The 16354-nt window shown below is 37.2% G+C and overlaps 1 protein-coding gene across 1 annotated transcript in view; it reads right to left on the bottom strand.

Moving 5' to 3' along the window:
• Positions 1-2215: 2215 nt before the first annotated feature.
• Positions 2216-16354, bottom strand: part of LOC129106370 (guanine nucleotide-binding protein G(i) subunit alpha-2) — a 31371-nt gene continuing 17232 nt past the window's right edge. Inside the window, exons 2-9 of the mRNA XM_054617758.1 lie at positions 12974-13016; positions 11162-11303; positions 8627-8787; positions 5996-6124; positions 4212-4341; positions 3590-3743; positions 3267-3459; positions 2216-2559 (exon numbers count right to left, since the gene is read on the bottom strand). Coding sequence (XP_054473733.1) covers positions 3269-3459; positions 3590-3743; positions 4212-4341; positions 5996-6124; positions 8627-8787; positions 11162-11303; positions 12974-13016 — 950 coding nt within the window. The 3' untranslated portion in view covers positions 2216-2559; positions 3267-3268. The remainder of the gene's footprint in view (positions 2560-3266; positions 3460-3589; positions 3744-4211; positions 4342-5995; positions 6125-8626; positions 8788-11161; positions 11304-12973; positions 13017-16354) is intronic.

The raw sequence follows: 16354 nt of genomic DNA, 5'->3' as shown, positions 1-16354 counted from the left end.
CCTACCTCCGAGCTCATCTTGCTCATCTTCCTAGATGTCATTCATTGAAGCTGCATATCTAAAAGTGTATGATAATAAAAATATCTGTCTAACAAGCAACACACTGAAAGTAAAAACATACAACAATAATCAATACTTTATAGTTATATAATTAAAATCGGAAAGTGGATCTTGATTCATAATGTTTATGAATCAAGATACGCAGGATTTGAACAAACCTGAAGACTCTTGTTTAATCCCCAAGGACCTTTTAAACACCAGTCCACCTGCAACCGTCTGTACGATGAAACAAATTACCTTTTATTTTTTTTCATTTCTATTTATTTTGGCCTTAATTCATTTATTATTTTAAATTGTATTAAGTTTATATGAAAGTAAAAGGGTAAATGGACTTGTACTTGTATAGCGCCTTTCTTGTCTTCCGACCACTCAAAGGGCTTTAACACTACATGTCATCCAGCCACTCACACCCATTTATACACTGATGGTAGGGGCTAACATGCAAAGTGCCACCTGTCCATCAGGACTAACTGACTAACCAATCACACCACACATACAACAAAGGCACAGGGTTAAGTGTCTTGTCTAAGGACAAATTGTCATAGATTGGAGGAGATGGAGATCAAACTGACGATCTTCCGATTGGAAGACAGGCCGCTCTACCCCTTCTCACTTGTGTGTTTTAGGAAACAAAAAATAACCTATTTCTGTGACATTGGGATCCAGCACCTGCCTACAATTCTAGGAATAATAGTCAGACTTTGTGGTCAATTGTATCAAATTAAAAAACAAGATAATTAACATAAACAAACTATATTTTTTGTAAGAATAAGCCTTTTTATCCAACTTTTATCCAACTTTGACCTAAAACCAACATGTCAGTTTTGCCTGATATATAAATGAAAGTATGGAAGTTGGACAGGTGATTGTTCCAAAGGATTAATGGAGTTAAAATATTGTTTTTGAAATATCTACAAAAGTATAAAAGAATAGTTAAAGTTTATTTTTGCATATTTTGTTACATTTTAACATAAGAAATGCATTTACCCCTTACTTTACACATTTTGCTTTACTTCACCACCATTATAGTTTTTGAACAATGTTTCTTAATCAATGTGATAGCCTGAAATTTAAAGTTACTTCCTTTTAAAAGGTGTTTGTGTAAAAGGTCAATTAGCCTATAAGGTCATGAAAAATCTGAATCTGAAAAGTAACCAATAATTATATATTTTTAAAATAAACAGTGTAGTAAAAATATATTTCCCTTTAGTGGAGTAGAAGTAGCATAAAATGGAAATACCCAAGTACCTTGAAAATGATACCTGTAATACTTTAGTATATATACAAAGCGGATCAGAATAATGTGTGTTTTGTGCATTTTTATTTGACACATCACACTGTAGAATAAAATATCATGTGAGTAAACTTTTATTTACATTTCACAAGTGAATTACTATTATCTTAATATTAGTGACTGACTATCATCAATTTGTCTCTGTGTTGTGATGCATCTTAAATCATGTGTTATTTGAACCAAAGGGGAGTATAAATAGCCCTAAGTCACACTATGGAGACAGCATGTCTCTAAAGAACAAGTGTAAACAGATACCAAGGCACAAACATATGTAAAAAGACTTGGAATGGAACAAATATCACAGAACAATCCATGTTAGGAAAACAGACACAAGCACTTAAAAATCTTGCAGATATCTTAAAAACGACACATAAGCATTTCTGTTTTATTTCTTCAAATAAGTTACTTAAGGAATGTTATTCAGTTTGTTGAGGGAACAAGCTAATCTATGGACAATCATGCAGGACAATGCACTTTAATACAACTGTGAATATTGATTCTGTGTAAACATTGTACAAAAAAACACTTTCCCTTTATCCATTTTCATACTCATGCTTGTTTGTTTTCTTCTAAAAATAAGCTCTGTGCAGTCAAAAGGTTCATAAAATGCCAACATTAGTTAACATAAGTTAATGTGAATTTTATAAAAAGTTGTTTTTTGTTTCTTTTTAATAAACTTCAAAGCAAATAAGGAAAGCAAAATGAAAACCTAAAAAAACAAGAGAGATCTGTTAAGATAAATACAGTGTAAAAGTAATTCTCAAACTGGTGCTGCAGGCCTTTTTAAGGATGAACAATATTTTTATTTTTATGTATTTAAGTATTTTCCATGTTGCATGATAAGAAAATGGCTTATTATAATGATAAGTTGTACTCTTTCAACAATGATCAATGATCATTCACTTGGATAATCTTATTTAGGTTACAAATTAATTTAAAAACCAGTTAGGGGTCCTTGGTCGAATATATATTTACAGGCACTCAGTAAGAATAGTATGAGAACCCCAAGACCAATAAGAAATTTATACATATAAAAAAATATGAACACAACTGTTAATGTGATGGTTGCAAATCAGTGAATGTTGAAGTTCTTTAAGGTTTCCCCTCTAGGAATCAAGTCTGTTATGGTTTTCATTATGAAAAGCAGCAATCATCACAATGGCTGTTGCAGTCTCTCATGCAGTTTGTGTGCATCAGGCATTGCCCTGCATAAACAGAAAAACAACAAAAAAAAAGCACCATTACACAAATATTATAAAAAAAGAAGCGCTTTTATTTAACTGTTTCAATGCACAGGGAATTACTTGTTTTAGTTTGACTTGCCAAGGTTTTGAGGTGTCATGTTCCTCTCTTTACCCTAGCCTTACACATTTTATTCATATAGCACAAATTTATAAAATCTAAAATTTGAAAAGGTTAGTGAAACGAGCAAACAAGCTGAAAAAGCATTGCTGCATTTAGTAATTTTAATTAATCATACAGATTTAGAGCTGCTAAAAGTCATAATTGTCTGATTTTCAGGATTCCAATTATCTGTGATTACATCAGGGCTGCAACATTGGAACACATTCATTTTTGATTAATCTGGCAGTTTTTTCTTGATATATTGATTATTTGTTATTGATTATCATGTTATTTGCTTGATTCCATCTTGAACAGTTCAAAACAAAAAGATATTCAGTTTAGTGTAAAAAACAAAAAAAGAAAACCTACAAATACCAACATTCAGAAAGCTAGAGTTTTTTTCTTTGCTTACAAATTCCAAAAAGAACAAATCAATATCAAATTGTTGCCAATTAACCTTCTATTGAATGAGTAAGTGGTAAGTTGACCAATCATCTAGGCTCCAGGCCACTTCAATTATCTAAAGCTGTTCCATAATATTTTTTATTTCATCATCCCTCTGTCCTACCTTTAGAAAAGGCCGCAGTCTTTTAGGTTGTTCTTAATAATGACGTCAGTGACGGCGTCAAAGACAAACTGCACGTTCTTGGTGTCGGTGGCACAGGTGAAGTGGGTGTAGATCTCCTTTGTGTCCTTTTTCTTGTTCAGGTCCTCAAACTTGGTCTGAATGTAACTTGCTGCTTCATCAAACTTGTTGGCTCCTGGGAAGCAACAGTTTGTAACAATGAGGAAGATATTTTTTATTAAGATGACACAATACTTTTTCTAGTGTTGTGAGTCGTTAATAAGCCAGCCAACCTGAAGATGTTTAACTATTAAAGCACGGTGTACCTGTGTATTCTGGATAGCAGATGGTAAGGGGGCTGCGAGTAATCTTCTCCTCAAAGAGATCCTTCTTGTTGAGGAAGAGGATGATGGAGGTCTCAGTGAACCACTTGTTGTTACAGATGGAGTCAAACAGCTTCATGCTCTCATGCATTCGGTTCTAAAGAGGAGAAGAGTCGGTCATGGCTGAAGTACAACAACACATCAGAGCTACCACCAGGGGACAATGTTGTTTAACATTCTAAATGTGGGGAAACTAGTGGAGACCATCTTTTTGCATGGTCTCTGCTGAGCAGTTGCCTTAAATTCATAAGCAGTTAAAAAAATGTGGGTCGAATGGTTCAAGTCAATTGGAAAAAATGTTGGTTTTTTTTAAACTTAAATACACTCCATTGGTTCAAGTTTATATAGATCGTTACAGTCCATTGAGATAATTTCACCACCTGGAGCTCACTATTGTTGAGCTATAATAAAAGGAGGGATGGGTGATTTTAAATGTCTTGTAATGCATTACAGTCTAAATGATCTCATATGGCAAATGAGCCAAATAGCAGATTTATGAAGCTAATAAAGTTATATCATCCATTCAGTTGAAGACACATATGCTAGAAGGTGAATTTTTCCTTACCATCTCCTCATCCTCAGCCAGCACCAGGTCATAAGCACTCAGTGCAACACAAAAAATGATGGCTGTAACTCCCTCAAAACAGTGGATCCACTTCTTTCTCTCTGAGCGTTGGCCTCCAACATCAAACATTCTGCAAAAGGGATGAAGCAAAGGAGATACATTGTGTGTGGAGGAAGGAGCTCACAGTGAAAGACAGTAAGGTGAAGCTGATAGGGAACAGGATATTGAAGGGGGACAGTTCAGGAAGGATGACTGTGAAGAGGGAAGGAGATAGAAAGTAAGAGTGACACTATCTCTGGATGTACAGAGTTTTGATGAGGCTTCTTTGAGAACAAAAGTGGTGAGGAGGTGGAGATATCTGATAAATGACTGCAGGGGCTACGAGAGGTAGGCAGGACTCTGTACTCAAAGCAAAGCCGTGGCAAATGGGGAAGCTGAGCACTGTGATCAAAGAGCAACTATTGTCCACCATATCCAGCATGGCTGCCATATTTTTATGATACCGAGGGCTATTTGTGGTGTTTAGGTTAGCGGACGCACTGAATAATCTAAATACAGCCATTGTGAAAAGCTTTCCTTTCCATACTTATTATGGCACACAGGACAGAACTATAAAAACCTGACTTTCTTCTCATTGATTGCCTCCATGTTTTATTCAGACCAAATATTGAGGCTGTGACGGAAGGTAAATATCACAGAGTTTATCAGGAAACAGGTCACACCAGGACTATGTGGCTGCTTTTTTATAATCCAGATCTGTTTAGCCGCTTTACAAAGTGTTCGGTATTTTACACTTTAAGAAAAAGAAACAAAACAACAGGGATTTTTGCACTTTTAAATGGCATAGTTTGTATATTCAACTATACACTATACCAGACTTGGATCTGCTTCAGTATAGGTCCTTTTATAAAATATTTAAGCTCTTCCTGTATCTCTAGCACATCCTCTATCAAGAGATATATCTATACATCCATTATTATCCCACACATGAGTGCTCAGGCTGGGTCAGAGCATATTTTATGCAAGAACTAAAGTACTGTAACATGGAGGACACATTTAAATGTTTGCACTGTATAAAGCTTTGGTTTCATTGAGCGAGAGCACAGTGGTAAGGATCTTATTTATTTACTCAGCCTTCAGTTCCATCGTGATAATTATAAAGCTTTTAATTGCTGTTGTAATTTGGCTTCTAAGTAGCTGATTTGTGCATTTCAAGTCAGAGGGTCAGATGCTATTAATGTTGAGACCAAAACAAATACTAGCAATCTGTTTAAAGCAGGTGCAGAGGAGTCTGGTATGGTGATGTCAGTGCTAAAAGGGACTTTGTTATTCAAAAATAACAAAAAAAGTATCTTGCTATAACTTTCATACACAAGCTAGGTTTTTACATTGCTGCTCTCCCAAAATAGCAACAAGGACAGTTATATTTTATTCAGTATAAGCCATGTTTCATGTGCTCTTGTGTGGCTAGTAAAACAAAATGACAGCTGGCAGTTTTTCAATGTATAACCAAATTTAACTGCAAACAAGCATTAGAGATGAATTAACACTGAGGTTACATAATGTCAAATACACCCTCCCACTTTAGGTGAGTCTTTAAGAGTTCCCTGGCCTGGACTATCACATTGGTTGCAAATGGCAAATTTTTGCTAAAAAGGGAGAAAAAGGGAGAGAGTATGAGATAGGAGATAGCTGTGTAATTTAAGGGTATTTCTAGATTGTTTGTTTCCAAAGTATCTCAGGACCATTTACATTGAAATCAGGTCGGTGCTTTATGGCCTTACTTGAAGTGCAGTTCCTTGAAAGTGAAGTGAGTCTCCACAATGCCAGTGGTCTTGACCCGAGTTCGCAGCACATCTTGCTGGGTAGGAATGTAATCTGCTTTAGCTATCCTCTCCAGATCATTCAGGTAACTAAGAGAGAGAAAGAAAGAGGGAGGGAAAGAGAGAGAGAGTGTGTAAGAGAGAGAGAGAGAGAGAAAGAGATGATGACATGGTTTGCAATTTGAGAGTGAACATGATTTTCAACCTGCAAGGGAGAGAGTAAGAAATCATAAGTCACAGTCTGCACTTAACTACTTTGAACTGTTGAACTCTACTGTAGCAATTTAGTGAATTTTCCGTGGAGTGAGTCATGTTCTGCTGCAGTCAATAATAGACTGTTTTTCTGACCTTTCATTGATATGGTGAACTTAAAGGCCAAGGGAGGTTCAGATTCAGGGGACCCTGTTTACATTGTACATTGATTCCATATTGTTATTATTAAAATATTATTAAGCCGTGGTTACCATGCCAGTTATTGCACAGTGGCTATGGTTATGTGACTTTAAAATTTCCCCGCTGCGGGACTAATAAAGGATTATTTATCTTTACACAATAACAAATTCCCAAGGTAGTGGTGAAATATGTTTGAGTATCATGAGTGTAAGCCAAATTGGTGAATTCCCTGTTGGTTGTTACTGTTTAATGGTTCCCATTACAGATATATATATTGGCTCTAGGGAATGTAAACATGCTGCTGTCTTGCATTCATCCCATTCACATTATCATTTCCCTGTAGTAGTATCTTCAGTTTAAACTCATGTGGCTTCTGTCACACACACAACGTACTGTAAGTAATCACCTACACATCCACATGGCTTTATCATTCATCAAATCATAAAACCGTATATCAAAATTGGAGTTCATTTTTACATTCAGCTGCACTTGTAGCTTATCTATACATGTATGCACTGCTGGTTATGATCGTCTGTCTCCTAACGCATTACAACATCTCTAAAGAAATGATTTGTCTGCTTGATCTAAACCATACATTTTGTGAGATTCATACGCTGATGGTAAATATTATCCACTGCACAGCTGTCCTAGCCTGCTGCTGGGTTACAATTTATTTATCTCAATATACAATTGTATTTCCTGCAATAGCTGTAGGTAGTATCTGGTAAAGCTCTGTATCTAATACAGTGTTTTATTGTCACTCCCATCTCTGCTTGGTGTATGCTTGTGGGGACTCAGATGAGTTCAGAGCGTGAATGCCAAATAGGCCTTTCAGCTCTGCACATATTCTACATTATAATACAAATAACTCCAAATTTAAGTAAGATAATGGGGCGTCAGTTACTTGAAAGAACTGAAAAGAACATTACACTACGTTTATGCAACACAGAGATACAAGTTACATTTCTCACAGAGGTCTCCATTAACAACTTGTTTCACCCTCCTGTCTGTTTTTGCCCTTTCTCTATGTTCTGACAGACTGTTGGTCAGTAGGGGAGTGTGTAAGCATCTTCGCCATGCTCAACACAACCTGCTCCACTTACACCAGCATTGCATCATCATCCAAGGCCAGCTGGGAGCTTTAGTGGCCCAGCCAACCCTAGCTTCACAGACAGAAAGAGATATATATATATATATCTGGCATTTCAGTTGTACCGCTCTCATTATTCATGCATAATGTCCACAAATAATAATTAATGAGCTGACAAAAGCTCAGACTTATAAAAACATAAATGATCAAAATAACTTTTTTCTGTTTTGTCATAGCAGTGATATATATATTTCTTTTTTTGTTATACTTACTAATATAGCACTGCAACTACATAAAATAAATAATCATCAACAAATATATAGTTTTCTTAGAGGCTATATAGGTCACTGCAAATCTTTCATCTCTGAAGACAAACTATTTTGTTTTCTGTTTATTAGGTTACAATATTGAAGTATCAAAGTCAGAGAGGTAGAAATAATCCCTAAATGGAAGTTACTGGACTATATTGCCAGTCTCTATAGTTCCCTAGAGAAGGTAAAGACTGTTATTTTCACTACAGTGCATATGAGAGAGGCTGAAAGGACTGCAACATTAGATCCATCACAGCCCTAAGAGAGCAACATCCCTAATGGCAGGAATATTAAACAGCTGATTATATGACAGGAACAAAACATTAATCAGCACAACGATGAACCAAATACAAACAAACACCCAAACCTTTATCACTGTCACCTTCTTGAGTGGTTTATACTCTAAAATATCAAAATAACATTAAGTGCAGTGTTTTAGTTGCAGAACTATTTTCTAATATAAATGACAAAGAGGTATGCAGGATGAGAGAAAGCACATTTGACGGATAGCTGTGAGGTTTCCCCACATTTACATTTATAGTGGTGAAACACGGTCGGTGTATTCAGGAGAAGATTGCATAATGATTGATGTACAAGTAGTGGAGGATATGCAGGGACAACGTTGTTTATGACAGCTTGAATGGTACAAAGGCGATATTAAAAATGATAGATTTAAGCAGACCAGCACATGTCTAGAAGGTATTACTACGTTGAAGTTATTTTAGTAAAAAACATTAACATGTATTTGATTCCTAAGTGGCATCACAGTATAAAATACACATACAAATTCACACTCACTATGCTGCAGAGTCGTTGAGTTGGTATTCTCGCGACCGTGCAAAGCAACTCTGTATGCCGCTGTCACCCCACAATCGCTTCATCACTTTGGACAGATCATCGGGAAAGATGCCCTGTTCTTCAGCAGCTGCAGACAGGGCGAAGAGCTGCTGGGCATCATCCTGCAGGGGACGAAAAGAGCACCAGACAGGACTGTTACAATGGGCGCTTCACTAACAAGACTAAATTAAAACTGAATCCACTGTATAGATTTGGGTGTGGATTGAAACGATAATAATGGATCATTAAAAGGATAGTTTGAAATTTCTAATTAAGTCTAACTTAATTAAACACTCACATGCCCATTGAAAGGGTTTGGATACTTTCGAAGATACCCATTTAATTTGTCTAACGCAGACTGCTGAAACCTCATATTAGCTTTGGCTCTACTTTAAATGCACTTTTGGAGTGAGAAATGTTGGTTGATTTTGTCCCTTATATCTTTTATTGAAATTTCTATAAGAAGGGATTTTTTTGCAGCCAGTATAAACAGGAGTAGCAACCACAGAGACCAATTACTCTTTCAATGGACTTATGGGCTAGTGAGTATTTTTTTAAGGCAAACTTGGAGAAACATGAGAACCTATCCATTAAGGACACATAAGTTTTGAAATATGTAAATAAAAAACAGTACACAAAGAATAAGTGAATAATATCTGTGATCTACATTAGAGCAAATCTGTTGGACTAGACTAAACCTGTTAAAGTGAAAAATGAAAAAGCAAATACAGCTCCTCAAAAATGATCAAGAGACACTTTCTCAACTAATCGTATTTGGATACATGCTAAATAAATAATGTGTGGTCATGGAGGGCCGTGTCTCTGAACCGCTGCCAAAAAAACCAACGGTTATGATAGTAGTAGCAATATAATGTTTTGATGATATCGCTGAAACCTTGAAGCTGATGCCAGCCTCCATGCTTGTTACTCTCAATTTTCCATTTTCCTGTTGGCATGAGTTAAACAATCTACTCCGACCTTTTTTTACAATGAGTGATATGATAAGATACAAAAAGCAATGTTCATAGGCTGATACGTGTTCACCGGGTGGAGCAGACTGTGGTGGTGTGTGTCTTCATGCATCTGTGTGTGCAGGGTGTGTCTGTCTGTCTGTATGTGTTCCTGTAAGAGTTTAATAAATGTGCTGATGAGGTTCTGTGAATATGTGTTAATTAGAGCTGCCCTTATTTTTTTTCATTATTGATAAATTAATTTCCTTTGATGAATGGATTGAGCATATGTTGTAAAAAAAATTATCACATTCAATGTTCAACCCAAAGTTAGGTTCAGGGCAAAAGTAAAAAATTGAGTTTTAGAGTTGCATAGCTATGATTGGACAATCGCTGTTCGGGGGACGGTCAATTGAGATCAGGGATATAACGTTAATCCAGACAAATAGGAGAAACAGACATGTAAAGAAGACATAACATGATAAATCACAATTTATTAAAGTACAAAACATTTTTTATCACACCTTTAGACAATTCTTTTCCACATTCATTTGTGTCATTGCTAAGGCTGCAGAGAACACCTAGCAAACTAGATGTGCTGTTAAAATGTGTGGTGCAAGCACTTTCAAATAAATCTAATCCCCAAAACAGCCCTCAGTGCCGCTGCCGCTGCTGACACTAAGTACACTTGCAGCTTCTTCTTTCTCTCTCTCTCTGTTTCAACTTTAATGAGAGAGCAGATCAAAGATGGAGGAGGAGAAGTCTGTAAGACGAGGACCACTTCCCCCGCTGGTTACAAAGATGGAGAAGCATTGTTCTGTGTTCTATTTTCCAAGACCAACAGCAATATTACAGCTGAGAAGAAGCTGTTATGAACAGGTGAATGTTGGAAATCACGTGATGCAATATTTGGCTTGGCACAGTTTACCAGTGTTGTTGGCTGAATGAGAATCGCAGAGAAGTCGCATGAGAACAAACCTGTTCCCAGAGGCATCACAGCCTTGTAATAATCTTTGTTCACTGGGTTACACTGGAATACGGATAAGTGAGGGAGTAAAATGTTTGTTTCAGAGATAATGGGCAACTGAGTTCTTATTCCGAGACAACGAGAAAAGTGAAAAGGACACAGTGTGTTTGTAGAAACAAAAGCAAACTCTTGTGAAATCACTTCTGGGCAAGCATAAGTCTTGAGGGCTGCACCAGATATACAACTACAAGATGCTGTTGATAAAACAGGCTTTGTTTAGTTGCAGCCTGAGGGAGATCCTGATCCGTCCATGGTTAGTTAAATCAACAGAATTCTGCATTCTCACACAATGCAGATTTTTTGTTTAGGCTGGTCAGCTTTCTGCTCTCACTTGTATGAAACCAGGGATTTTCTACAATTATCTCTGCATATTTGCAACAAATATGTGACTGGTATTATCCAAGATTTTTAAAGGATGAAAATAAGGAATATTAATATAAAATCCAGTGGAAATGCGGAAAAGTCATGTCACAACAAATACACATTGTTTTTGAGTATCTGTATGCTTGTGTGTCTTACCAATCTGCCAGGGCTGCTGTAGTCTATCTTGAGACTGGCCATGGCTTTAACAATGGCCATAATCGACTGGATGGTGTTACTATAAACCACTGCTCGGTACTGCTTGCACTCATCTTCTGAGTAGCCATCTTCATGGATGATCCTGACAAAAAAATAATATGCAACATTTAATAAAGTGTACATCAAAGGATATGTTCACAGTTTTTACAAGTCTGTCCTGTGTCTGATTTTAAACACACTAAAACACAGTAATGCTGAGGGAAACTGCAATGTAATAATCATCTGTGGGTTCATCACTATGAGCATCCCCATTCACATACATGTAGTCATTTGATCCATTGCTTAAATATAATCATTGATTATATCAGTTTTAAAATGGAAAACGGTTTGCTGACGAGTGGGTAGGCAAATTATTATTTTTATTATTATTATCATATCATTAAGTTGAACATAAAATCACAATGTTATAAATCAAGTAATACATCAACAGTCGTACCATTTGGGTGTGTATGGGACAAATTTAGATGCTGACAAGTGGCTTTTTTGTCTGCGTACAATTGCTACCTCGTCTGCCAAGAAGCGTATACTGCACACTCTGAATCTCAATTATCATGTCAGCATGCTGTGTAGGATGATGTGCAGCAGTGCGGTTCACACACAGGGAAACTGCCTCAACTCTGCAGTATTCAGCTGATGCAGTAACCTTAGATTACCTCTTGCAATGTTATTGTTCAGATCCTGAGTGTGAGGGAACTAAGTGCCTGTGCAACCCATCATGAGATGCAATCATCCAGACTTTATCAGGCTGCAGAAGGAAGTGCAGAGAGGGCATACTGAGATGACCCCACATTAATTCTAAAGTAAAACTGTCTACCGCTTTTAACAGTGTGTTGATGCAAATGATAATGAGCAGTAGTCATTTTAAAGCAGTTTTATGAAAACGGTTGTGTTTTCCCAACTTTCTCCCGTGTAATGTCATGTTGACACAGGATACATCAATGGGATATGTGACATAATAGGCCAGTGTTTTTGTCTTGCAGGCTGATTTATATGTATGCCTGTACATGTTAATAACCTGGCTTCAAAAAGCGACAGACTGTTCCTCCTCCAAGATCATAAAAAATGGATTCAATGCCTGGCTAGCCCAGAGGAATGTGAATAATTAAGCAATTTAGGATCCTGTGTGTGCGTGTGTGTTTTTTTGTGTGTGTATACATATATGTGTGTGTGTTCTGATAGTTGCAAAGACATTACAACATCCTCTGTATTCACAAACTCTTCACACTACTCTTGTGCTATGAGAAGTAAAAGACAGCCACAAACAGGTGAGGCAATGCTGTCGCCTTAGAAACCACAAAAGGAAAAAAATCATATTTATTGTACCTAACAATGACGTTGTGGTAACCGCAAATTTAATGAGCTATAACTTTGGATTTAATATGGTCAGTGCCTCCGTGTCTAAGCCACAAAATATGATTAGTCAGGTACTGACTACAGTACGCCCTTGTTTGCAAGTACTGGCTTGCTAAACACATCAAGATTTAACATTTCCTTACTTCAGACAAGGAAAACAACAACAGAAACACAAGTTGATTGAACAATTATTCTTCTCCCTTTAGCTTATTTTGTAACAAGTATTATTACTATCTTATCCAGAGACCATAAGGCTAGTCTGTGGAAATCACTGGGTTACCATCACGCTAGATGGGTTGCACAATGGAAACCCTCATTTTAAAAAGGTAGATAATCCATCTCTGGGTTTAATAGAAGGCCTAAATATAAAGTAAGATAAGAGTTGTTTTTGTAACTTACTTCATCTGCTTTACAATGGTGCTCTTCCCAGATTCCCCAGCACCTGTTGGAACATTAAAAGATTAAAGTTACAAAGGAACGTCAGGTACCAGTTGCTGTTGTCTTTCTGTGTGTCTTTCTAAGTGAAATAGGTTTGAAGTTTAGCTACAGCTGTGTCTGCTTTAAAAATATGACTGAGCCAGTGATGACCAGCCACTAAGTTCACATTTAGTCGTCTGGTTTGTCTGGTTTATTTAAGTTTCCATTTTTGAGGATATAATGTACAGATTTTCATAATAAAGTCCCCTATTCAATTCAACATTGGGTTTTCACTCTGATAGAAGAAAGGTCTAGGGAAGAGAGATGGTTGAAATGGTTTTCAAGATTTGTGATTCATGGTAGAAATACTTTTCACAACTTATGCTAAGTACATGATGAAAAAAAAGATAATTTAAAAGGTAGCTTAGCATGTTTTAATCTTTAAAGTACAAATTTCATATATTTTTCAAAGGATGCCAGAGATTTATAAATACATTTTTCTCTCTCAAGCTAGGCATTGGCATCCGTTAACTTCAGTTAGCTCTGAAAATAAACTTCAGGTCGGAAATTAATGACGCAAGATTGTAACCCATAGCTTTGTCAAAGTGTCTATGTTTTTTGATCTTTGCAACTAAAAAGGCACTTTGTGGGGTTTTTGACCACTGGAAACACTCTGGATTTATGTCTTTACAAGTTGGACCCCGACTTGGTGTTTGTGTTTTGACGCTATACCGCTGATGGCTGTAACGCTCAAATAATATTAGCAATGTGACAAAAAAGGCAAGGAAACTAGCAAATATGGGTGTATACAATACAATTTTAAGAAACACATTCAGCTTTGCACTTTTTTCATGTGAATGGAAATGTATTCAAAATGTTTGTTTGATCTCAAGGTAACACACACTGTGTTTTGGGTTACACTGAATGTAAACCATGGTCAAGCCCTACACCCCCGCCCGACCACTTCGCTCTGCTGCCTCGGGGCGATTGGTTGCCCCGTCGCTCAGAGGTCCCTGCGGCCGATCCACCCGGTCACAGCTTTTTTCTGTCCTGGCCCCACAGTGGTGGAATGAACTCCCCACCAACGTCAGGACAGCAGAGTCGCTGCCCATCTTTCGGCGCAGGCTGAAAACTCACCTCTTCAAGTTTGTTGCACTTATTATATTCGTATTAGTTTGCTGCACTTATTGTATTCGTAGTAATTTGCTTCTGCACTATACTTTTGCTCTGATTTATGCTTTTAGATGCTTGTTTAAGAAAGGAGATGACTTCTGGTGACTAGTAGTTCTCTTGAATACCTATGTTGAATACACTTATTGTAAGTCGCTTTGGATAAAAGCGTCTGCTAAATGACTGTAATGTAATGTAATGTAAACATAACTGTTTGTGTAAAAAAAAAGATACCCCACAGGGTACCTGTAAACAACAGAACCCTGAAATGATAATCCACTTTATAAAAATACAGGAAGTTGTGATGAAAATGGTGGGAAGTTTTGGAAAATATTTACAGATAATGGACTGAAATCACTAGTATGGATGAATGACACACATAAGACCTAAAAGGGCAAGACAAGTCCTAGCTCTGTGGACTGAAAGAATCAAAGATACATTAAAATGAAAAATGAACAGCAATAAACTTCCAAGTAAATATGTCTGTGCCAGATAGTAGAGAAGAATTTCTTAGCGAATAAACCAATACCTAACAATCGTTATCTTGTTGAAATGAATAAGCCCATGTTTTGACACGTCTCTTTTGCTTTTAGGACCATGCCACCATTTATTTTCCCTCGACGCCACCTGACCCAGCCCTGCCAACAAACATTAGCCCATCCCGGGGCTGACAGAGCAATAGGGACCAGCAGTGTTGTCAACATTCATCATATTCAGACAGGGGAAAGGGAGGGGTGTAAAAGCAATGTCTAGGGTTGCATTTGCTGTCTCATCAGCGGCCACTCATGATTTGCCGAGAGGTAGCTGGGAGTTCAATTTCAGGAGATTCGTCTCTATGACAAAAAGTACAAAACAACCCGACACGAACAAAACAAGATTTATCGAACACAAATAACAGAATAATATATGGCTTTGTTTGTTTTTCTGGTAAAGGTTTCTGCGTCATGTTCACCTTTTCTCTTTGATTCTTTTTGTTGTCACTAACAAATAACCTGATGTACAACTGTGAACTATGTAGCTCATTTTATCATAAACTTCAATACAATCAGACTTTTTTTTTCTACCGGAGGAGGTGCCCTCTGATCTCATGCAGAGAATGCAAATTTAAGACTTTAAGGCTTCACTTTTAGAACTGGAGGTTTCTGCCTGACTATGACTCTAGTGGTGCTTTGATCTCAAGCTAACATCAGTTTGCTAACATGCTCAGGAAAATTGGTGATTTTCAGCTATACAAATAAATTAAATTGAATTCAATCAGGGAACAGCTACCCAGCAGAGAGCATCAAACTATTTTTCTAAAAACATTTAGATCAGCTATTATGAATAAATCTGCAGAATATTCTAAGTGAATAGATGTACCTGCCGAACATGGTGCCCTTGACCTCAACAGTTTTGGATCAGCAATGAGGACTGATTGGTATTACAAAGACCACTCTGTGTGCTGCGCTGGCAGGAGGGACAAGCTCTCTCCTGAATTGGTTTTCAGTAAGCACCAGAACACACAGCATTGATAACATGATTTAAGGATCAACATGAAAAAGTCATCCAGTCCAACTTGGCAACGGTCGCAGTTACCCACTGGTGATGACACAAAGCTTTCATTCATGGACTGATGAGATATCCCAAACTTGGCAAACACACAAACATCCACACAGAATCTAACAGCAGATAAGATCGATCACCTTTCAACCAGTCCATGCAGTAAACAAAAGTAAAGGTGGACAAGAGTGACAAATGAGCAAGCAATTGACGGGGGAGGATGACGAAGCAGAGGAACTGTGAGGCTGTGAGCGGACTGTTGAGCATAAAAGCACTGGTAAGAGAAAAAGTGGTGGGATGAGGACTTACATGAGTGCCACGTAAATTAATGAATATTCATAACAGGTTATCTGTCAATTTTTACATAAATAGAGTTCAGCTGTAAGCTCAGCAACTATGAGCAAAACGAAAAGTGAGATTGCATGATTAATACTGAAGTTTTAGCTGAGATGCATTCAGTTAGCAGCAGCAGGCACTCACTTGTTTTGTTCTTGCCCTCTACGTCACTTAACTGCCAACGGATCTACTGCAAATAGGAGCAAGTCACAGGATGACTTCACTGTTTTATAGAGAACTCTTAATCTTCCCTCCCCAGTGCTGATTGCTCTTAAAAACGTTGCCACTAAATGAACCAGTTAATATATTTACTTACCA

The sequence above is a fragment of the Anoplopoma fimbria genome, chromosome 17 (assembly GCF_027596085.1).
Source record: "Anoplopoma fimbria isolate UVic2021 breed Golden Eagle Sablefish chromosome 17, Afim_UVic_2022, whole genome shotgun sequence".
Taxonomy (NCBI): Eukaryota; Metazoa; Chordata; class Actinopteri; order Perciformes; family Anoplopomatidae; genus Anoplopoma; species Anoplopoma fimbria.
Note: the sequence above shows the minus strand (reverse complement) of the source record. Positions and strands in the feature narration are given on the sequence as shown.